We start from the raw sequence: 24,318 nt of genomic DNA on the forward strand, positions 1-24,318 counted from the left end.
CCAGCGGGACTCAACTATTTATTGATATTAACATTAAGCCGCTTCCCAGCAGCAACTGCCGTTAACAAGAACAGGATTCAGTTTCCAAAAGTAATAAAATAACAACGATGTCCTAGACAAAGCCCTGGGAACCTTCCTTGCAGGGAACTGGCTTTTCTCCTCTGGCCACAGCGACCAGGTACTGGGTGCCGCTCCCAAGCATGGACCCCTAGTTCTTAGAGGATTCTAGACGTGAGCAGGTGTCCTTCTGCACGTCCCCCCTGACCCAGGTCATCTGGACAGACGTGCACTGGGGGACATGGGGCACTCATGAAGGGGGGGCCCGTCTGGGGACCGCACAGCTAGCACCAAAAAGCTCGTTCTGCTTCCTCTCCACGAAGTAAACATCATACATTTTTTTTTTTAAGGAAAGAAGAGTCTTGAAAATATATGGCACTAGAGTGTAAAACTACACGATCCCGTCTGGTTAAGGCCCCTGCAGGTGCCCACCGTGGGGCCCACGGCCCTCAGATGTAGAGCTGGTGGGCGGCCAGGCTGTCCATGAAGGGGCGCACCAGGTTGTCCGTGGAGAAGTAAAAGACGAGGCCGAAGGTGATGGAGATGGGGAGGGCGGGCAGCGCCTTCTTGAACACGGCGAGCAGCAGGAGGGTCAGACACAGGCCCTGCGGGACACGAGGGGAAGGCACGGTGGGGACCGAGCGGAGCAGATGGGGGCGCGGCGGTCCATGGTGGTCGAGTCCCTGGGCTCAGAAGCGTGCTCGAGGCTGCTGGACACCCTGTGACCTCCCCTGATCCTGCGACAGCTCCATGAGGTGCCAGGGTGAGCCCCAGGCGGGCCCCTGACTCCTAGGTGGGGCTGTCCCACCTGCCCGCTGCCCGCCCTGTCTGCTGCAGCCATCACGCAGGGTGCCAGCACCCTCCCCCTGGAGAACACGGATTTATTCCAGAATCAGATGGCACAGCTGAAATGCCAGGGAGGCTCTCAGCGGCCGACACCGAGGCACCAAAGATGCCAGGGGACCCGTCCCCACGGGAGCAGGTATGGGGACTGTCTATCCTGCCCCCACCCCGCCCGATGCAGGCAGGGGTCCAGGGTGGGGGCGGTCAGGGAGTGCCCCCTGGCCACTCACGATGAGGATGGCAACGAAGCAGGCCAGCGTGGTGTTCCAGTCCCCACTGCCGGTGGCGGCTGCCTTGCCCACCAGCACGCTGTAGAAGATGAAGTCGCCCAAGCCCAGCTTCACGCCCCCTGTGTGGGGAAGAGAAAGGGACTCCGTGGGTCTCAGAAGCCCCCAGAGGATGCAGGTGGAGACAGGGAAGGAAGGACGACACCAGCCAAGATGCTCTGCCCTGCCCCGGGGAACACACGGCCACACGGGGCAGCCCACCTGCCTGGACTCGAGGAGCAGCCACACAGCCTGGGGTCAAGGACAGCGGCGGCCCCCAAAAAGCAGCCACCCATGAGAAAGGGGGGAACCCATGGATGGGGCAACCTAGGACCTGGGCAAGAAAAGCAGGCAGTTCTGATGCTGGTTTACCAGAACAGACAGGTGACAATGTGCTGCCCAGGTCTGGGGGCTGCCATACAACGTCACGTCAAGTCTGAATGACAGGTCTGTCTTAGGACAGCTTTCAAGAACATGGATAATACCGAGACACAGTTCCTCTGGGGACCCTTTCCCCTCAAGAACAGGTAAAACGTGATCGGTGATCGATGAGCTTACCCGTGACTGACAAGTAAATCAGGGCTCCTAAAACACTTTCAAGCCTCTTTAGTACATGGCCCCTGACAGGTGTTTACGGGACGACTTTGTTCTCTGTAGATAATAAAAATGTTTATGCTGCCTCCGCGCCTGCTGTCCCCCCCAGGCCCTCTCTGTCAGTGCCACCTCTTCTCTGGCTCCAGCTGTGCCCCAGGTGTCTTAAACAGGTACTTCTCCCTGTTCTGGTCCCCCTTCTGTCCCCTGGCCCTGCTGTCCCACTCTCTCTTACTCTCTCCCCTCCCTTATTGTTATTTTCAATCAGCACCCTGGAAAGAACCCTGAGCTCACCTCACAGTCACTTCACAAACCTAGAGGCACCAGGTCCCACAACCAATGCTCTCTGCCCCCCAGGGGATGCCTGGAGCCCTGACGCTACCTGCCTGTCTCAGCTGCTGGCCCCTCCTCAGGGTCCTCTGACTGTGTCCTTCCTTTTTACACATCTCCACCCCTGCTGCTCCCTGGCCACTCTTCTTGAGGCCCACAGTGTGACAATGTGTGTGTGCTGATGGTTCCAGAGCCGACTCTCAGCCCCTGACCTCCTCCCCGGCTCAGGTGTCTGCTGGCGTGTCCAACTGCATGTCTTGCGGGCCCCCCCCCCCCACAAATGTGCCCTCTCCACCAGTCCCCGGCCCATCCCACATGTGCCACGGTCCCCTGCCGCTCAGCCGTCACCCCTCCCGGTCTCCTGCAGCCTGTGTCAGGAATGCAGCTCTGTTCATCTGATTTTTCTGTTTACAAAACACTAATGGTTCCCCACGTCATCCAGAATAAGATCAAGCCCTTCCACAGGTACAGCACACCCTAAGCTCTCATGCAGGCCCTTCGGACTGCTCCCTGCCGGTCCCACAGCCTTTGCCCTGCCACACCCAACAGGCTGAGCTCCCTGAACCCTTGTAACTGCTGTTGAAGAATTTGACTGGCTTTTGTCCCTGGTTCCTGGGACAAAGAAGACTAAATCTTTGGAATTTCCCAAGTAACAGGAGTCTCTCTTATTCATGACTCCTTTAGGTCACACCCGAGTTTATGCTGAAAGGTGAGATGACTCAGGAGAGGGGCTGGTCACCAGAAAGACCAATCACATGATCAGAGGGTTGGCGCTCTGGGACAGTGGCTACAAATGGGGTCTGAGATGAAGTTCACTCACACGGGCAAAGATTCGATTAGTCATGCCTACATAAAGAAACGCCAATAAAAATGCTGGACACCAAAGCTCAGGGAACACACTCATGTGCCAGGAAGGGGACGTGTCTGTTCTACCAGGAAAGGACACAGAAGCTCCGTGTTCAAGATCCTCCCAGACCTTGCCCTGTGTGTCCCTTCATTTGGCTGATCCTGATTTGTAAGCACAGCACTTTCTGAGTTCTGTGAGTCATTGTAGCAAATTATTAAACCAGAGGGATTCATGGGAACCTCCAAATTTGTAACCAATTGGCCAGATGTGAAGGTAGCCTGATGTCCCACAGAACTGGCGGGTGGTGTCTGAAGGGAGGTGAGTCTGTGGACTGTGCCCTTTAACCTGTAGGGTCTGCACTAACTCCTGCAGCCAGTGCCAGACCTGAGCTGAGCACCGTAGTGGGCATCAAGGTGAACCTTCCCTGTGCTCCTGCACCAGGCTGGGGGGTGGCCTGCTCACCCTTCAAGACCCACCAAGGTAGATCAGCTTCTCCAAACTCGCCCCTCCTGTGCCGTTAGAGAACTTTAAGCCTCACCACCTGGCTGCGTCCCCAGGCACTTCCATAGGCACATGCTGTCACTGTACTGCAGTGTCTCCCTGCCCCAGGACTCTTAATCCCTTGGGAAAACAACCATGTCTCAGAAGGTCTCCAGGCCTGTCTTCGAGACTCTTCCACATGGGCCCTTCCTATCTCCCCAGCCACACTGGTCTCTGCCTGGGGAAGCCCCCACCCCAACTCTGCCCCCTGCTCCCCTGCCCACTGTCAGCCCACTGTGCAGGCAGCGCTGTCACCGGCTGTGGCCTGCACTCTGAGCCCCAGAGTGCACACCCACCGCCTCCCCAGAGTGGCCCTGGGACTCCAGCGCACACTTCCAGAGGGAAATCTCCACGAGCCGCAACCCACCCCCTCCAATCACGTCCATGCTCCTGCACCACGCAGAACCCTCCAACGGTGCCCACTGCTCCTGAGATAAAGCCCAGACCCCTGTCCTTCGTGCCCTGCCTGCCTCCCAGCCTCACCTGCAGGTCTGGTCTCCCCACCTGTCCCTGCTTCCTCCAACTACCATGTGGCCGTCAGCCTCAAGGTCTCTGCTCCCCCATCCCAGTCACCACTGTGACTTGAGCTTCTCAGTGCAGCTCAGAAGTCACTTCCTTGGGTAACTCTCTGACCCCTCCTGACCAGGTCAAAAACCCCATCACAGTCTTTCCAGTATCCCGGGGTCCCCTCCACAGTCCTCACCAGCTTTTACAGGGTGTGAGATCGGTGCTCGAGCCCCGTCAGACTGTGAGTCCCATGGGGCCAGGCCTCAGCCAGCACAGCACCACGCACAGTTGGCACCCCATACACGTCTGATACATGCACGGCTCAGCCTACATGTAAAAGTCCCCGGGGCTTTCCTGAGTTCCATGAATCATTCCTGCAAATTATTAAACCTGCAGGAATCATGAGAACCCCCAAATTTGCAGCTGATGGGCAACAAGCCTCCAGCTCTGCAGGTTTCTCCTTGACATTCACAGAAAAAGCCACACCTCTGACATAAAGAGGGCCCCCCCCTTGCCCACCCAGATGTCAGGGAGCCTGCACCCTCCATGCCCACCCTGCACGAAACAGACCACCTGAGCACGGCCACCTTACTTTCTTCTTGTGCCTCCAGCTCCTCTCCAGGGTAGCCAGGCAGGGGGGGCTCAAAGACCTCGGGGTACGAGGGCTCCCCCAAACTGTCATAGGAGTCTTCTTCTGGGTGTCCGGGAAGAGAAAATGACCGTCATCGCCAGGAGGAGGGGGCGAGGAGGGAGAGAAAAGCTGGTCAGAGGGTCTCTGGGAACAAAGCTCCAGGAAGGGGTCCCCTGAGCACCACTGTCTGACCTCAGCCCACCCCCCTCAGTCCCCGACCAGCCATGCCCAGTGGGCATGAAGCAAAGGGGGCTGGGGCACAGGATCGACAGTCAATCAATCCCCAGGACGCATGTGTCTGGGAGGCCTGGTTTTCAGGTGGCACACCTTTTGCCCCTGCCCCGGAACACACGGCTCCCCGAGAAGCCAGGCTGGGCAGAGATGGGTGTAGGTGAGGAGTGGCCCCCCAGTGAGGAGCGGCTGTCGGCCCCCAGATACTCACCCATCTCTGGGTCGTAGGGGAGCTGCAGGGCTCCCTGAGAGGAGGGGTCCAGCTTGGCCATCCCCACCGTCCACACCATGGCAGCTGCAGGAGGGAGAAAGGGGAACACTGCAGGCAGGACCTGGGAGAGGTGGCCAGGCTGTGTCCCCAGAAAGCCTGCATGGGGCCCTCTACCTTGTGGGCATCTGTTTATGCTCTATTGTCACCGACCCTTGGCGGAGGGGTCCAGACTCACGGGCCAGGTGTGGGCAGACAATGCCTTTTCCTGTCCTTTTCTACTGTCCTCACAAATAATTACAACAGTGATAACAACAATAATAGCACCCAGGAGGAGTTTGGTAAATGGATCTTGTCGTTTTCAAAACTACTCTAGGTACCTCCTAAAAGCAGAATCATACTGTACTTGTCTTTCTGTGACTCGTTTCATTCATTATCACAATGTCCTCAAGGTTCATCCACGCCGTAGCACATGTCAGAACTTCCTTCCTTTTCATGGCTGAGTAATATTCCATGGTATGGATATACCACATTTTGTCTCTCCATTCACCCACTGATGGGCCCTTGGCTCTTGTGATTCATGCTGCTGTGAACATGGCTGTGCAAACATCTGTTTGAGCCCCTGCTTTCAATCCTCTTGGGTATATGCCCACTAGAGAAACTGCTGGATCACAGGGCACTAATTGAACTGTGCTTTCCCTCTCTGCCTGCACCAGCTCTGCACCTGATCGTCCACTGAGTGTCTTCAACTGAATACGCCCCAAACACACACTCAACAAGGCCCCCGCAGTCTTCTCCCTCTTAGTAACTGGCAACTCCATCCTTTTGGTTGCTCAGGCCCAAAGCACTGATGTCATCCTTGACTGTCTCACAACCCACGACCTAGCCATCAACACATCCTGCCAATTCTCCCCAAATATCTCCAGAATGCAACCACATCTCAGCGTGTCTACTGCTGCCCCTGGGTCCAGAGCCCCATCTTCTCTCTCCCAGGTTGTCATTCAGCCTCCAAACCCGGCCCCTGCTTCTGCTCGTGTCTCCCACACATTTTGTTCTCCACTCAGCAACCTGTGTGATCCTGTTAAACTGTAAAGTTAGGTCAGCCCGAAATCTTCTAGCAGCTTCACGTCTCACTCAGGAGTAAGAGCCAAAGCTCTCGCTCCGGCTTGCAGGGCTTGACGTGATCTGGACTTTCCCCCTCTCTCCTCTGCTCCAGCCACACTGGCCTCTGGGTATTCTCTGAACACGCCAGGCCCACAGCCACCTCAGGGCCTTTGCACGTGTTCCTTCTGCCTGGAACGATGGCTCCTGATTTTCATATGGTGCCCTCCCTACCCTAAGTCAGATGGTCAAATGTCACCTTATCACAGAGGGCTTCCCTGACCACCTTCTGCCTTCTGCAAAACAGCATCCCCCTGTGACCCTGAGGTCCTGGTCCCTGGCCCTGCCTTATTCACTCTACCTACTGACTTACCTATTTGCCTATTTTGTTAGTTTCTCGGCCCTCCTAGAATGCAAACAAGGACCTCACCTGTTCACAGGTGAATCCCAGAGCCTCGGGGCACCCCCACGGTCCTAGCTCTGACTCAGTCTCTCCCCGTGCGGGGGGGTCTCTGCTCACTCTTGGGTGTTCCTGGACTGCGCTTTCATGCTGTGGTGCCACACCGCTGGCGACTCTCCCCTACAAACTCGATTCCTCATCTGCACAGACATTACCCAGCACTCAGGAGCTGCTCCACACATTTCCCAGGGCGCCCTGCGGACACCAGAGCCCTGGAAATTCAGGCTCTTTACTTAAATAAGCATCACCATCAACACACAGGAGGGCGTCATGACCACAGGGCTGCAAGCTCCATGAGGCCTGGGCTGTGTGTTATTTCCTTTTGGAGCCCAATGCCTAGCACAGTGCCTGCCATAAAGTGGGGACATGACACGTTTGTTCAATCCACGTATGAATACAAATCTCTCCAATCCTGAGGCCACGGGCAATCCTGCATGCCTTCCCCTCAGATATGACTCACTTCAATCAGCCGTGCTGCTGTCAAGGAATCCTAGTGAAAAACAGGAGCACAGCTCCCCTGGACCCCTGCCCTGAAAAGTCCCTCTGCAGAGTTCCCTCTCAGGAGCCTGGAGAGCGGAGGGGGTGGCTATGGGGCTCCAAAGGCTACGGGCTCACGGGTGCTGGAGTACAGGTGGGATAAAGTCACGAGGCTGCACCGCAACCCCCAGATCCCCCTTTCCCACCCTAACTTTCCAACTGTCTTCCCGCATAATAGCAAGACACAGCCCGCCATGGTCTCCTGAAGGTGAACACCCTCCTGGGATCACCAAGTTCGCTCTCTTCTTTGGTCAGGGAAAGGGACGTATCCTCTAGTCAGCTGTGAAGGCCACAGCCAGGAAGCAGTCCCTCGTCCCCCTGCAGGCCGCCTGCTGACCCCACGATCGGGCACAGGCACAGGGGCCCACTCACAGGAGTATATCAGGGCAGGAAATATGGGCTCGTTTCTCTCCTGGGCAGTTTCCACCAGCATTCTCAGTGGCCCTTTGGGACACAGCACGGCCACAAGATCTGCGAAAACAGAGACATCCTTGTCATGTTCAAAAAGACATTGATTCCCAAGCAGCCCCCAGAGACAGGAGCCTTTGAACACCAGGATCCCCAGGGTGGGGCTCAGAACATGCCTGGCCACGGGGCTAGCATCCCCAAATCACCAGCTTCCAGTCACCACTGAGAGTCACAACTGGATCCCAGTGGGGGCCTGACACGGTAACTGCAGAGGACGAGGAACTGGGTGCCTGACACCCCAATACCGGTGATGGTGACCACGCTAGCAGTAAGTACATAGCAGTGACGTTTTGGGTTATTTATGGGCACCATGCCCAATGCACTCAGAGTTGTTCTTGGGAACAAACACCATACTGTGTCTAGTGCTTAACAGTGAGCGTGCTCGATAACCATGACAAGAACGACAGAAAATGAGGAGTTTGGCGATTCCTGGGCTTTATTTCTAGAACAACGAGTCTACGGGAGCCCCCTACGCGGTCTCTCATTAGAGAGGCCACCCAGGCCCCCTCAGGAAGGAAGATGGGCCTCTCAGCACCTGCCTTCCCTGTGCGGCACCGAGAGTGACTTGGCCCTGGACGTGGCCCCTGCCCGCTGCCAGGCCTGCCTACCGTACACAGAGATGGCACCCAGGATGACCCAGGCAGACCACTCCGGGAGGTACTTGATGAACACGAGGGCCATGAGCGCGCTGATCACGATGAGGTAGGCCTGCTGCAGCACCAGGGGCCCCTTCCAGTGGATGCAAACCATGCCCACCGCCCCGAAGTTCCAGACGGTCAGCAGGAGGGTGGGGTAGTCCATGGCCACGTTGTAGGTCTTGAGCACTTCCCTGCAGGACCGAGATGGAGCCCATGGGGTGGGAGGCTCGGTGGAGATGTGACACCCGACACAGGTGAATAATACCTTCTGCTCCCCAACCATTTAAGTCCCAACCCGAGTTTTTCCAACCTGGCTTTATTGACTAATATTCCCAACCCCCATTTCCACTGCCCTACAAAACTAACTGCTTGAAATGTTTTCTGGAACATGGTGGGGAACTAAGCTTGTGACTTATGCTTGGGACAGGTCACATGGGCGTGCGCTGGCATGACCCAGAAGAACCGCTACACGTGGAGGAAATGTTTTTTCCTATCCCTCCAGTCTCTCTGGACTGATATCCCAAAGCAAGGGGCAATCAAACAGAGATGATCTTCCTCATAAACTAGGAAGTACCCAGGCCTAGCCCAAACATTGGAATGCAAATTTTAAGGGGTTTCCATCCCTCTTGGGGTTCACAGAGAGCCTCCTCCACAATGGCTCTGTTTTAAATCAGAAACCAGAAGGAGAACCGGCCCACCATGGAGGCTCCCCTCCCCCGCCCAGGTCCTTATACCCTTGTGTTTGGGGACCCTGCTGCTCCTCAGCTGCCACTCACCCGAGGTAGATGTAAGTGAACAGGAAAAGAAGCATCAGGGAGGACATGATCAACCAGCCATGGATGAACTAGATGGAGAAACAGGACAGTCACCAAGTGTCCTGAGCTCCTTGAAACCGCACCACCTCCAGGTTCCCAGGACTGATGCCCAAGCCTGAAGATGCTTCTTAGACAGGCTACCTCATGACGACGCTGGACAGTATCAGGTGGCCACCTTGCAGATAAGGAGGGCACAGAACCTCAAGGGTTCTCTCCAGGTCACCCCGCAAGCAAATGGGGATGACGCTGCTTTGGGTCTGATGCCAGCTGTTCTCTCCCCACCTCTCTGCTTGTCCCTGTGGGCTGCCTCCCACCTGCCAGGCACTGTTCTAGCTCTGGAGATAGAGCTGGCAGTGTCTGTGCCCAGCTGTGGCATGCCAGTGTGAGAGAAGGCAGACGACATAGAAACACACGTACAGTGTATTAGCAGGTAGTGATAAGGGCTATGGGGGGAAAAATATCGGCAGGATAAAGTGACAGGAGACTCCCTGGGGTGTTGTTTTAGATACAGCGGTCTGGACAGACCTCTCGAGGGGGTTGTTTTTGGATAGACACAACCCAGGAAGTCCCCTCCCATGCAACAGTCTACAAACAGGTCTTCAGAAAGACCTGTCCTCCTCTCCTGGCCAAGCGTGAGGGTCAACAAGACTAGGCTGATCTTAAATGTGTCCCTTAGCCAGCCATCAGTAGTACGGTGGTGTCACTTCCTGTCCAGCAGCCTCACCCCTGTGGACAGACCCATGAGTCACCAGCGCAGCCCACTGGGACTTCAGCAGAGACCTGGCCCACCTGGAGTGAAAGCAGCTGGCAGGACTGTGCCACATACACAGGCAAACGGGGAAGAGGTCCCCTCTGGAACGTGCTAACCCTCTTCATCCCAACCACCACCTGCCCAGGCCACTGTCATCTCTGCCTGAATGTCACGGAACCTCCAAGCAAGCCTCGCTGTATGGAAGGCTGAGCCGCCTCTCCATGGTCTCTCCGACTGGCCGCCTGACGCCCGGTGACCACAGCAGTGCCAGTTTTCCATGCTCCCTGGGCTATTTCTAGCTTGTTTTTGTGTGTGCTGTCCCCTCTGCTCCAGACGAGATGCCCCAGCCAGCTGGCCACCACGCGCCCGCCTCCTGCTTCCCTTCTGAAACTCTGCCTCATTTATGCAAGCAAGTGTTACTTATTGATCAGCTTCAGTGCAGGGACAGCTCCGGACAGCCCCCACCACCAGCTGGGACGGGACCTGGCCCCCTGCTATACCAACCTGTATATCCTCCAGCCTGAGCACCCCACATTTCTACCTGCTCCCTAAATGGCAGCTGTCTGAATAAAAAGTGCCGTGCCCACATGTGAACAGCCTTAAGTTAGGTAATGCCTCGTCAGACTTCCTTTCAGTCTTTAGGGTTTCAAAGCCTCCCTTAGGGGGAAAGCCTGAAACCAATGTCTAAAAGCTTATGCATCTCTGGGGACAGACAATGCCCAGGATTTGTCCAGGTGGGACTCGGCTCCACTAGTGGTCCCTGGGGCCGCCTGGCAGCTGCAGGTGGGTCCAACCCAAACATCTCCCAGGGCTGGAAGACCTCAACTCAGAATCTGTACATCCCTATCCAGAGGGGAAATGAAAAAATAAAAATAAATCTGGAGGGGAAGTACAGGGTAGAGGAGCCTAAAATAGAAGTTCAGATGGAGAAGCAAAATACAATTAACCTCTGAATATGAGAAGTGACGCCTGATACACTGGCAGGAGGACTGCCATGAAGTGGGATTACATGTAAGTTTCAAAGGCAACAGCATTGGGTAGTCCATGGTGGGGTGGGAAAGTACCAAAAATCAGTCTGTTTTGCAGAAAAAAGGAATTCTGAGAGTTGAAAGGTCGCTGTATGCTGGGACCCCGTCGGCGCTGTGGCAGGCCAGGCAGGAGGCGGTGGGGACGTGGCGGGCCTCACCTTGTAGCAGCGGTACTTGTAGAGGACCACCAGGAAGATGGTCATGACCACGATGACGCTGAGCATGATGAGGGTGTTCAACACGGAGTTGAGCAGGCGCTGGCCCACCGAGGCTGTGTCCTCTGTGAACGGTGTGTAGATGCTGGGGGAGGGGACAGAGGGCCACGGCCTTAGTCCCTGACGGCTCTGCCGTACCCCTGCCCTCAGTGCCCCTCGGAGCTGTGTGTGGAGGTGCCTGCGACACCCGTGCTGCTCTGCACAACTCCTGTGCTGCCCTGGGGGAGTGGTGCCACCATCCTGAGAGCGGTCCCTGTCTTCCAGCCCATGTGCCGGCTCCCTGACCTGTACCTGTGGCTCTCAGCCCTTGACAGGCCCAGGGTAGCAGTGGGGACGTGGGCTGGACCTCCCCAAAGCATCCTTCCCACCCCCGGAGGCACTTTTCTCAGCCCACCCCACTTCACTCCCACACCCCCACTTCTCCATCAGCCCTGTCCAGCCCAGGCCTCTCACCTGCTGTCCCCCACCCCAGCCTCGCCAGTGAGCCCAGCAGCTGCACATGCTCATGAGCTCAGGCAGCAGGAGCAGAAAGCAAGCTGCTGCCATTGCCCTGTCTCCAGCCTCAGCTGGAGGGCACCTGCTGTGCTGCTTGGAATCTCCAGAGGACTGCAAGCTTCCTGGGGGCAGAGGCTTCTCTCTCTACTCCTTTCTTAAAAAAAACCCCCAAACAAACAAAACCAAAACTAAAAAAAAAAGTCCCTAACTGAAAGAAAAAGTTGTTTAGAGAAGGTACTCAGCAGAGATAACTGCAGCAGGTGGGGGGAGTGGAGGGGGAGAGGGGGTGTGGAGGGGTGAGGTGGGGGAGTGGAGGGGGAGAGGGGGGGAATGTAGGGGTGGGCGAAGCTCTGGTATTCCACCTGCTACTTCTCCAGCATGTGTTATTTTTACTAAAACAGACAAAGGGCTTCATGCATCTTCCTCACAAGGCTGGAAGTGGGCTCAGAAATCATCTCGTCCAACCCCCTCATTTTATATCTAGGGGAGCAGAGACGCAGACAGAAAGTGACTTGTTCATGGTCATGGGTGTCCAAGACCGCCGTTGGAGCGCGCTGTGCGGGGAGAGCTCACCCTCCGCGATGAGATCCAGAATGCCTGAGTGCTCACCCTGCAGCTGGCACTGTGCTAAGCCTTTTTTTTTTTTTTTTAAACATGTGTTAACTAGCTTAATTCTCCCGCCAACCCCATTAGGAAACACATTACACAGACAAGGAAACTGAGGCACAGAGACGTTGGGGACGTGCCCAGGCAGGCCACACAGCTGGGCAGCAGTGGGCCAGGGTGTGAACCTGGCAGCTCTTTTTTGTCCCTGCTCTTTCCCGCATGGCATGGAGCTGCAGGTGCAGTGGCCATTGGAGGCTGCCACCCCCCCCCCCACCCTGCCCAGGGCCACTCAGGCCCCCAACTCACAGCTGTCCATTCTTCTCTGTGTAGAAGCGCACAGACTTGATGGTGGCCACCACCACAATCATGCACAGAGTGACAGGCACAAACAGCATGATCACGTGCTTGGCCCCGTATTTGAGGGTCAGCTCCTCCTCCAGGCCTGGTGGCCGCCCAGGGACCCCACTGCAGACGTAGCGGTCAGGGTCCTCCTCACAGTCTTCCTCGCTGTCCTGGCTCCTCTGCGGGAAACCACATTGTGAGGGCCACAGAATGCCCCCCAGGGTGCCCTACTGAGGTAGCGCATAGATATTTGGAACCAGAAATGCAAAGTTTGAATGATGCTTTCCAGACACGTGGAGCAGTGTGTGAGCGGTTGTTTAGATGTGGGAGTCTCGGAATTTTTAGGACATATGGAAAATTTATGAGGACAACAGGAGAAAAGATCTAGAATTGGACTAACCACCATAAATGCAGGAAGGCAGGCTGCCACAGCACAGAAGAGGGCAGCCTGCAGGCCCACGACTTAATGGCTGATGACCTGGAACTCATCAAAGATCTCCCTAAGTATGGGGACTTACGATGCCACTCGATTCTGCTCACATGGCCACATTGATCCAGGAGGAGACAGGCCAGGTAATGGGAGGAAAGCAGAGAGTAAACGTTTTTGGTTGACAGATCACTAATGAGAATAGTCAGCACACAGGGGACTCGCTTAGATTGTGAAGAAGACCCTGGGATTTTGCAGAGGAGGAAATGACTTTGAACTTTTTGCCCCACAATCTGCAGCTCTGAACTACAGAGACTGAGCGGGTGTCAAGCATGTGGCAGGGCTGAGCTCTGGGCAGGTGGGAGATGGCAAATGTCAGCAGCAAGGAAGGGCAGCCACCTGCCAGCTGCAGACACTAGCCACACTGCAAGCATTTCTGTTTTGGAATTGTGGCAAGTCAGGGTCACCGGCTGCCTGGTTAATTGGGTTAACAGCCAAAGACAAAGGCAAATGAAACATCGGTTCTGGCATCGGTTCCTTGCAGAGAGAGTTCCAACCTAGATATCTGGCTGAGAAAGGAAAGGAAAACGATTACCAAACAGGAATTGAAACAACGAAGATGCCCCAAGTCTGCAGGAGATGAAAAAAGAAACTAGCAAGAAGAGGCTGAAGGGTGGCCTTGAGCTGGTAAGACGTCACCGGGGAGCTCCGAGGGGAGAGGTCAAGTTCAGTGAGGGGAGGAAGGGCCACGGGGAGGACCTTTTAAATACTACCACGGGCGAACAGAGAACGGGATCCAGGCACGTTCATGTTCATCTCCCTCCTGATGCGGAGGGAGATGGGACGGCTAGCGACCCTCCCACGTGAATCCCACTCTTCATAATGTTACAATCTTCTGGCCGGGGACAGCAGAGGTAAGAGGACAGTGGAGCCCACCCACCCCCAGCTCAACAGCCAATGTGCATTAGGTTGACTCCTCCCCATCTGGCCATCTATGGAAAACTGCTTTCCCTCCAGTGGCTTTTCCTCCTGCCGTCCTAGAGCTTCTGTGTTACCTGTCCTTGCGTTCAGACATCCAAACTCGCTGTCACATTACTGGGGAAACGGTGACCGCCCTGGAAAGGTGAATCTAAGGGGCAGGGTGGAGAGCACCGTTCAGCCCTTTGCAAAGGCGCTCTTGGGCTGTGAACGTGCAGAGTCTACCATCAGGCCCTTGCAGATGACAGATCCCCCAGGGCGCCCACGCTTGGGGCCAGTTCTCACCTTTACTCCCCCACCCTCCTACATTGGGGGTGTCTGGTTTGCATCTGTAAGCTGGGGGAATGTCAGGGCCTTGTTTCAAGGCCTCTGTCTGCTGGTGGGACCTACCCACTGGGCAGCACTCTCCCCGTCCTCTGGGCCCTGCCCGCCCTCCTGGCAGGAGCATGGCGTGGGGCTCTCAGCCGACATCAGGGACGTCCGCTCATTGCACGCTTCTTCCTCGCTGTCGGAGGCCATGAACGTGAGCATGGCCCTGCCTCGGGAAGCACCTGGAAAAAGGATAGCAAGGACCTTGTTCCACCTTCCTGCAAGGAAAGGGCAGCGAAAGGCTGAGGGGGCGGCTGGAGGTGGCTTGTAGTCCTGGATACAGGTCTCGGCAAGAGTCCCTGAGACCTGCCACCAAGGCTGCAGCAGCCTTGCACAAGACTGGCCTGGAGCGACTCGTGACACAGGGAGCAAAACGCCCAGCCAGGAAAGTAAGGGCCACTCTGAACTGTCAATGTGCTCATTCATTCAATCAACAAACATCTGCTGAGCACCTGCTTTGCGCCAGTGATGGTGCCAGGCTCTGGGGATATACAGGTTGAATACAGAACACCCTTGTCCTACAAAAACAAAACAGGACACTATCCAGTGTGACACATAATCCAGGCGTTCAGCAAGAGGTTCAGAAGCATAAAGAACCAATCTCAGCGATCAGGAATGTTTTCTGGAGAAGATGACATTTGAGGAACAGATTTTTCCAGGTGGGGGGGGATAGGCAGAGGGCGGGGCTGTGGAGGCATGCAGAGGTCTAGTGTGCCATGTTAAGGAGACCTGGTCATCCCAGGGGACAATCGTGACAGGCAAGATCAGCTCTGTGTTTACAAATGTCAGTCTGGCCACCACAGTAGAGGGAAAGTGACGCCCTGGAGACTACTGTGGGAGGTGGAGAGGGTCTAATGGACAGCAAGACGGGGGCAAGAGAGGGGACAGTTCAGAAAGGGTGAGGAGGTAAACAGGACCTGATGCTCGGGATAAAGTAAAGGACAGAGTCTAGGATGACAGCCAGGTATGGACTAAGAGGGGGGTCGATGGGAGAAGAAAGTTTTAGGGGAAAGACTGTGAATTTGATCCAGGAACCCGTTGTGTCTATGGGTTATAAAAGGGCAGACGTGCAGATGCCCAGGTCTGGGGTGCAGCATACAGACATGAGAGTCATGGGTGGTGAAGTTGGGGCTGAAGTGAGACCACCCAGCGCGAGCACGTGTACAGGATGGGGAGTCCCACTGAGGGCTGAAGTGACAACAGAAGAGGGGAGCCCGCCCCTAAAGACGGCTGTGTGGTTCCAAGTGGGTTTTCTACACGTGGAACCACATGGAACCCAGCATAGCCCCAAATCCACACACATGGAAAGTTTTGGGGCTGGGAAGAGCTTCAGACAACCCGTGGCAGATTTGACGGTCCCCTCAACATTCTGGACAGGGACAATGGCTGAGTTATTACCACCCAAACACCCTCGGGCTGAGCTCCGTGCAGCTAGGGACAGACGGCCAGGCCTGCTCTCTGCTGAAGGTTCGCTTCCAAATAAGTCAACCAGAATTCATCAGATATTTAAATGAAGCAGGCAGATTCCTTTCACCAAGTCAGCCAGCTACGGTCCCCGCAATGGGGACTGTGGCTGCCACCCTTTTTGAAGACAGTGGCCATGCTGCGGCCTAGGTTATTCTCACAGGGATTTAACTCCATCCCTCAATTACAGGCCTAAATAAATGCATGCGATGGGGACATGACGTGGCCTATACCTGACGATTCCCAGCAAACTGATGCAGGTGACGTGTGGGAACCTGGTAGAGCGGACCAGCCCAGGCAGGGACTTGGGTGCCTCATCGAGGAGTTAGAGCTTAGCCTAAGCAAGAGCTTCACTGGGTCGCAGGGAGCCAACAAAGGCTCTGAACAGAAGTGAACTTTGTAAAGTTCGTGAGGTGGGTGCAGGTCCTGATCCCTATTCCTCTTCTAGGAACCCCCTAGACCAGGCTCAGCCCCGGCCACAGGAGGGTGGTCTGCTCCTCGGTGGCCAGTCCTGGAACACACCAGGGTCTACACAACAGAGCCCAGTGTGAGGAGACACAGCTGTGAGACCACGGGAAGCTCTTAGCTTCAGTCCCTTCCTCTAGGAAATGAGAAGAGCCATCAGGTGGGGAGATCTGGGAGAAGAAACGTGAAGGTCCTCCTCCTCGAGGCTTAGCCTCACTAGATAAATCCTAAATAAACACCTGCTTGGATCCAGAAGTTCCCAGCAAGGGTGAAGTCACCCTTATTGAAAGAGGGGCCCCTGAAACATAGCTGGCTGCATTTTCCCAAGCTCAGTTACCACGCTGCACCTGGAGTGGTGCCTTAGATTGGATGTGCAACTACGGGTGCCTCTTTGAATACTCTGTTTTGTAGCATGACATTTTGTTTAGGTTGTGAATTAATAATTAAGTCATGATCTCCTTTCTCCTGTTCTTCCCATGCCTCTGGACTGCCTGGGACTTATCTTCACAGTGTCTGGAGGAGCAAATCTGGGAGTCCTTGTCCCTAACACGTCACAGGCTGCAGCCCCCGAGGACAGAGGGCAAGGTCACCCTTCACTCACAACAGCTTCAGTGGTGGGAGATGGCCTCTTTTCCCAAATAGCAAAGCATGAGAAAAAGAGATAAACAGAGAACCGAGATGCTTTTTAAAGGAGAAAGGCAGCTAAGGGGAAGGGGACAGAAAAGCAGAAGACCCAGGACCAGGCAGGATTAAGTCTTTCCAATTTCCATTTCTCCATCCAGCCGCCAACAGCTAACGAGACGTTCCCTGGGAAGCATTTCTGTCTCACAGGGTTTCCCTGACATCTGTGACAGATGGGTAGGGTGAGCTTAAAGGAATGTACCCGTTCCCTGTGACGCTGAGCTAGACACTGGAAGAAAGGCGCCTGGTGACTGCTGCCGTCACCCTGCACCCTCGCTGACTGCCTTGACTGCACCTGCGCACAGGTCTTGTCTCATTGGGACCTGACAGCTGTTCAGAGAAAAACATCAGAGAACTACAAAATAGGCTTTTAAACCCACAAAACATAATTCATAACTATGACCTCCTCACCAGAAAACATTGCTCCCTGAGCAAACTCCTCTGCTCATCCCACTTTAAAAAATTCTTCCAGGGGATTCACTGGGTGGGGGACATGGGGTGTAATCGCAATTTGTGGTAATGAGCATGCTGCCAGTATTGATCTGGCCATCACATCTTGGGCTCGAGTGGTGACGGTCAGCTTTGTACCCAGTGAGTATTCATAACCAATTAGAAAAAAAATTCCTCCAAATCCTCCTCTAAAGCTGTGTGCCCCAGACAGTGAGGGCCAAGACTCCAAGAAAGCAGGGAAGGAGGGGCTGTGGTTAGGGAGGCACCGGAGAGAGCTGGTCTCAGCTATGGAATCAAGTGTTCTCTCTGATTGCAACCCTCCTAGGAAAGGCTGGATCCCTTAAGATCACTATTTCTCTGGGAGCTAGCTTTCTTTCCATTTTACAGATGAGGAAACAGAGGTTTAAAAGTCATTGGTCAAGTTTACCTTGGCTGTATGTAGCCAATTTCCTTGTTTTTTAACACTACACCAGGCTGTTCATTAAGCCGGCAGGTCTGGCTGGCTGCTTAGCTCAGCTGGCTAGAACACAGCCTTATAAACCCAAGGTCATGAGTTTGGATCCCCATACTGGCCAGCTGCAAAAAAAAAAAACTTTTTTTAAATGCTGATCCCTGAACTCCATCCTCACCAAGTGTCAGGGAGCTGCATGTTGAGCTGATCACTGGGCCAGTGTCAGACCTTCCCTGGTGCTGGCCCTGCTTGGTCATCACATGTGCCTGGCTGGACCCCTGGCTCGGTAGGGAAAGTGTCCCCCACGTACCTACCATTGCACCCTGCTGCTCAGCACTGCAGAATTGCTGAAATGGAAAGTAAAAGAATCAGAGCTACTGGACAGGAAGAGGGGCAGAAGAGTCTCCGACTAGCTAGCAGAGCCTCAGGGGGAGAAGAGAGCTCTCAGTCTAGTCTGAGAAAGTCCCCAAATTATACCGGCGGGTGTGGAAACACTGGGCCTCCCACAACGCTGGGACACACTGGACAGACCTCACTGAAGGCAGTAAAAATCAGAAGCTTTAAAAATATTCACATACTTTGATCTTGAAATGCTACTTCTCAGAATGTGTCCTAATAATAGAAGATTAGAAGATTTACATAAAACACACTTGTTGTAGTTTATAATTGCAAAAAAAAAAAAAAAAAGTGAGAATGAATGAAATGCCCGACCATACTGATCTATTCATCTGATGGGGACCATTAGAGAACCACTAAAATATTCCAAAGAATATTTAATAACATGAAAAAATACATGACGTTAAATTTAACAACATGAAACTTTACACATGTAATCATGTGATATAAGTGTCTTATAAAATGTGTGTACAGAACAGACTGGCAAGAAATATCAACACATTCAAGGTTTGAAATCTTTGGATGGTGAGAACGGGTGATTTTCACTTCCTTCATATTTTTCTGCATTTGTCAAAGTTTCTGTAATAAACATGGACTGTGTCTGTATTGTTGTTTTAGGCTATTAATTTTTGAAAGGGAAATAATGAGCAGCCACACATAGACAGATTTTCTCTCCCTCCTGGCCCTCCTGAAGGTAGAAGGTGCTCTCAGGGGACAGAGGGAGCAGACGGGGCCCAATTGCTCCTCAGCCCCTCCAATGCGCCTGGTGCCCAGAGAACACAGCTGCTGGGGTGTCCCTTTGTTTCCCTCTCGACTTCTTAAGAGGCTGCTTTGCCAGGCATCTAAGTCGGTACTGAAGTCTGATGGTGCTGCAACCCTCGGAGGGAAAAATCACCACCCAAATGCGTGCAGATAAACAACCTTCTTGCAAGATGTTTGTCCACATCAGGGCGCCAGTGACGCAAAGAACTCCCACTGGGGGCTGACTCATGGGCAGGTGGGGGTGGGGATGGGCCATTCTGCTGATTTCAAATCCTATGACAACACAGCGACCAGCTGTCCCCACCTCCCACCCTCTGCTTCCCCTTCCCTGAGACAGCAGTGGGAAAACGCAGATGGGCAGAAGGGGGGAGACAGGGTCTCCAGTGCACAGCCTGTGTTCTGGAAACCCATAACCCCCAGAAGGGAACACTGTGGCTAACTGTCTTGGATTAGGACAGAAAAATCAAACATCTGAAGACGCCACTGCTCATTTCAGCTGAATGGGATGGAAATGCTGAATTAGCCAAACCAAGGAAGTCTGGCTCAGAGAATTTCCCCAACCACGCATATGTCAGCAGTTCGTGCAATTATTATGGAAACCTGGTGACCTGATTTCCTTGACCTTTTTCTTTCAGAAACGTCAAGGTTTTGGCTTCCACGTTTAGGGCCAATGGAACTAGGTAGGAGATAGGTTTTAAAATGCTATGGCAAACCCTCGTGCCTCATGGAAAAAGATGCTCCAAAAGCAAAGTGGGAGTTCCTGCTCTTACCACAAACACCTGGGGCTGCAGAGAGGTGCAGACCCCAGACACCTGGTTTCTTTCTCTCAGGAGGCCTAACTGAATAACACTCTCTGGTTTTCAAAGAGGATGGTGTTGGTTTACAACAAGCCACTTCCTATGGTCACATGGGTACCTCACAGCCATCCCATGCCTCCCAGAAAGTCCCACAGTCTTCCCTTACACTAAGGAGGGGCTTGCTAAGGTCAGATGATACCGCGAGAAATTCCCACGGCCTGCCTGCTCAGCTCTCTCCCAGCAGCCCTGGACACCCGACCCCACATTTGGCCCTGGCTGACCATCCATCTGTCCATCCACCTCTGCCCATATCATGCCACACACTACTTGCGGGACAGTTCTCCCCAACACAGAGAGGTGGCCTCAGCCAGAGGTGGGTCCTGAATCCCAAAGGGAGACCCCAAAGTACCACCTTACTTTCCCAGGCCCCCTCTATGGGGCCTGCTGAACCTTGGCCCAGGCTCTAGATCTACCTCCGTCGGGCTTTTCCCACTTAGAAGTGCCTGGGGCCCTGGCAGATTTCTCTTATTTCCTGGAGTAGCCTGGCAAAAGGGTGGTTTGTGGGGAAAGTGGTAGATGGAGCCCCTAAGCCCACCACCCTGGAGTGGGGCCCAGAAAAAAAATTTTTTTTAAATGAGAAACAGCAAGCCAGTGGTCCAAAGCGGAGGCTTTGGAGACAAACAGGGTTGGAATCACCTGGCTGTATGATTGGAACTAGTTACTCCCTTGGCTGCATGGCCTCAGACAATCTAAGGTGACAGGGCCCATTTCTTCTCCTGTTAAAGCAGAATAGGCATACCTCGCAAGGCTATTGTAAAAGCTAGAGATCATGTGTCAAGTGTCCAGCACACAGTAGGTGTTCAATAAATGGCAGTTATAATGAAACTGAAATAGAGGGGACAGTGAGAGGGGCTCTGGAAGCCTCGGATGTACTGCTAAACCATGAGACACATGAGTGGGCCGCAAGGCTGGGCCCCAGGCAGAGATCCTGTTTCCATCTAGCCCCAGCCCAGGACTCTCTGGCAATGCGAACATTTTGTCAAATGAAAGGGCACTTCCATTGGATGATGTCAGAGCTGGCGAGGACCTTAAAGGCCATCTAGCCAGCACCCTATTTTATAATTCAGGAAACGGAAGCCCTGAGGGCCAAAAGGAGTCAGGTAAGGTCCCATAACCAAAAGCCACAGCTGTAACTCAGGTCTCCAAAGTGCCCATGGAGATCTTCCTGGCCCAACCAGCACTGGTGAGGGTCCCATACTCAGGGGTGAGGGCTCTGGTCATGCAGGCAGCTCACACCACATACCATGTGGGCTCTCTGGATGCACACTCCTATTTACAAGGCATGTGTCTTTGCCGTGGGCAGGTATGTGTCTCGAAATGCCCCTTTATTACTCACTGGCCAGATCACCTGCCTCCTTAAGAACTCTCAATAAAGTCTCCCTCCTCCCCCCACCTCACAACTCCAGCCCCTGGGGGGGCCTCCTCTGCTCTCTCTCTGCTACCAGTGCTCCACAAGCAAGGACTGTGTGGCTCACTGGGGGAAGTGCCCTCGTGGAGAAGACAGGGCACTGCTTCTCTGGGCCAGTTCAAAAGGGACAATGGAAAAGTACCCTGCTGTGGGACTGGTAAGATAAATAATGCACCTCTGAATGCTCCTAATACCCATCAAACTTGATTTCCCAAGACTACTCAACAAAGGGAAAATTCTAAAGGTATAACGTTAACAGAAAAAGGATACAAAAACAGCATCCATAATTTCCTACCTCTACTGTTTTAATAGATAAATATAACTGAATGTGCATAGAATAAAGTCCGGGAAGGAAATGCATGTTAAGAATGGTTATCTCTGGGCTGAAGGCTAATGGATGACTTTAAAAAAGAATATTTCCTTAATTTTCTAGAATGTATATGTGTTACTTTTATTTAAAAAGAAAAGTCAGGAAGTTTCTGGTTAAGGTATATCAGAAAGGCCAGTGAACACCCTTTAAATTTTTCTTTCCCTGTTCTAGAATTTTAGCAAAGATAAACAAGCAACCCATTCTCCTAGTCAACAAAGAGGCTACAAAAAAAAAAAAAAAAAAAAAAAAAAATGACCTCCCTGGCTGACATTTGGTCTTTCCTGAGGACTGATTTGAAATTATTCTTATCCCCAGACATTCACATGGAGGTCATACCATCTCCAGGCTTGCAGCCCATGTCAGACCCCGCCTCCTGGCCAGGCCACTCTCTCAGTCCTACCAGCCCCTCCCCAGCCACTGCAGCCTGGGGACAGGTGGGACTTCTTACAGAAACATTTGTTGTCTCGCCAGTCCCTGTCTACACAGTGTCCAAAAGTCAAAGCAACAGCTGAAAAACAGCTTTGGCTTCTTTAAATAATTTTTTGTTTGTTGGTCAGGAAGTTGCTAATGGAAACCCCACACAAACTTTCTGGTCAGTAGTGCAGAGACATGGGTAATGTGTAAAAACTCAAAAGACGAAGACGACATAGCCAGCTATGTTCAAATCCCAGCACTGAAACCACACAACTGGATGAGCTGTTTTAACTCCCTGAACCTCAGTTTCCCCATCTGTAAAAGGGCAATAATAGCTACTTCAGCATTATTAAAGATCTTAAGATAACTATGATAACTACTGTACAAAAGGCTTTTTATTGCATATGACCGACTCATAAAACAAGGTAGGTTATGTCATTATCAAAAAAACTTAGAGAGGCCAAGGTAGGTGAGAATCTCCCATTTGGCAAATTGCGTGCAGCGAGACTGTGAGCAGCCAGAGAAGGCGACAGGTGACAGGCGTGACAATGGGCACACTGAGCAGATCTGGCCAGGCCCTTAAATAGACAGAAACAGGCCACTCATTTCCACACATGTACATGGCAACTCTAGACTTGGCACACCGGCACTGTAACACCAAAGGAACAGAGTTTACCCCCCAAACCCAAAGCAACATCCATCCCACTCCGCAGCAACATTCCCCCAACGCCCTGCTCCAGCCCCTTGCCCTGGAGCTCAATGCAGGACTCTGGATGGCCTGCCACCTGATGGGTGGCTGAGGATACAGCTCTGAGCTGGAGCTGGAATCCCACCCCTTCACTAGAGGCTGACACCGCTCCCGCAGGGCCACATTCACATTCGAGAGGGGAACCTGAGGCTCACACACCTGAAGCAGCTTATGCAGAGCCTTTAATTACTGCCAAAGGTCTTGGCGGCTCAGGTGTCTACAGTGGTGTCCAGATCAAGTTACTCCAGGACAACCTCGGTGGCCCAGGCTGAGCCTGGATTTTGAGCTTAACTGGTGTGCAACCGGTTTTGGATTTTGAGCTAAACTGGTGTGCAACCGCTCTGTAGGGGATGCTCTCAGTTTCTCAGATCCTCAACAGTTTCCACTTCTAGAAGGGAATATTTTGCAAGCCCACAGCCTGGGACACTAGCTAGCAAAGGCTTAAAGGTCTGGTGGAGGGCTGGACAGCACAACTCCAGGCCAGGACACCAGGTCCTAAGGCTGGCTCTGCTACAGCCTACCTGGGCGACCTTGGGCAAAGTCACTTTAGCTCTGTGGGCTCAGTTTCGTCATCAGTAAAATTTGGGGTGGGGACTAGCTTCTGTTTCTGGTTCCTTCAGTTTCAAAAGCTTGATTCTGGGCGCCTCCCTACAGCTGTAAATGTCTGATAAAACAGCCGGACGCCGCTGGTAACGAAAGCCAGCTCCGGCCCTGCGGCCCTGCCGGTCACACTAGCGGGAAGTCCCCACTCCCCCCTCTCCCCGCAAAGCAGTGCCCAGGATCCGGGGCTGCAGGCCCAGTGGACTGGGCACGACCGAGGTCCCAGGCAGGCGGGAGAACAAGATGCCCCCGCCACACGCCTCCGAGACCCACGTGCACCGCTGCCTGGAACGCACAGGCCTTGTAAGAGCTCGCACGCGCCCACCCCCGCGGGGACTCCAAGGCGGGAGCGCGCGGGGAGCGCACAGCGGGGTGGCGGCGGCACCGCGGGGCAGGGGGCACAGCGGGCAGGAGGCCCGAGGCCCGGGGGCCGCTCCCCAGATCCGGGCCTGCCCCAGTCACCCTCCCGGTCGACCCCCGAGCCCAGGCCGGGAGCGCGGCGCACGCAGGGGCCGCAGCCCCGGAGCCGGGGAAGGGGCCGCGACCGCCACGGGCAAGGGCGTGCGGAGGGCAGGGCCCGGCCCGCAGGTCACGGCTCCACCCCGGACCCTCCGCGCCGCGGGCGACAGGACCCGGGCCCGCGTGCCCCAGCCCCGCCCGCCCGCTCGCCCGCTCGCCCGCTCGCTCACCTGCTCCGCTGCGGCGCTCAGGCCCAGTTACGCCGCTGGCGGAGCGCCCGGCCGGACTGGGCGCCGGCGCAGGCCCCGCCCCGTACCGCCCCGGTCCCGCCCACACACCTCCCTGGCCCCGCCCCGGCCCCGCCCCGGCCCAGGTCCAGCCCACACACCGCCCCGTAACGCCCCGGCCCCGCCCCGACCCCACCCACACTCCCCACCCTGGCTCCGCCCCATACCGCCACTGCCCCGCCCACACGCCCCGCCCCCGCCCCGGGCCCGCCCTCGACCCCTCCC

The 24,318-nt window shown here is 54.4% G+C and overlaps 1 protein-coding gene across 3 annotated transcripts; it reads right to left on the minus strand.

Moving 5' to 3' along the window:
- Window positions 1-24,105, minus strand: PSEN2 (presenilin 2). 3 transcript variants are annotated; one of them, XM_063082773.1, is made up of 11 exons: window positions 24,037-24,105; window positions 14,303-14,463; window positions 12,472-12,686; window positions 11,008-11,149; window positions 9,032-9,099; window positions 8,226-8,446; window positions 7,522-7,620; window positions 5,055-5,138; window positions 4,574-4,675; window positions 1,131-1,249; window positions 1-662 (listed from the first exon to the last, which is right to left on the minus strand). In XM_063082773.1, the coding sequence occupies exons 2-11, from the start codon at window positions 14,441-14,443 to the stop codon at window positions 507-509; spliced, it is 1,347 nt and encodes a 448-aa protein (XP_062938843.1). In that variant the 5' UTR covers window positions 14,444-14,463; window positions 24,037-24,105; the 3' UTR covers window positions 1-506. The 3 variants fall into 3 exon arrangements, with proteins under 3 accessions (XP_062938843.1, XP_062938844.1, XP_062938842.1); XM_063082774.1 differs by lacking the exon at window positions 24,037-24,105 and adding an exon at window positions 18,107-18,132 and having other exon boundaries at window positions 4,574-4,672; XM_063082772.1 differs by lacking the exon at window positions 24,037-24,105 and adding an exon at window positions 18,107-18,132.
- Window positions 24,106-24,318: the final 213 nt, after the last annotated feature.

Source organism: Cynocephalus volans, chromosome 18, assembly GCF_027409185.1.
Source record: "Cynocephalus volans isolate mCynVol1 chromosome 18, mCynVol1.pri, whole genome shotgun sequence".
Lineage (NCBI taxonomy): Eukaryota > Metazoa > Chordata > Mammalia > Dermoptera > Cynocephalidae > Cynocephalus > Cynocephalus volans.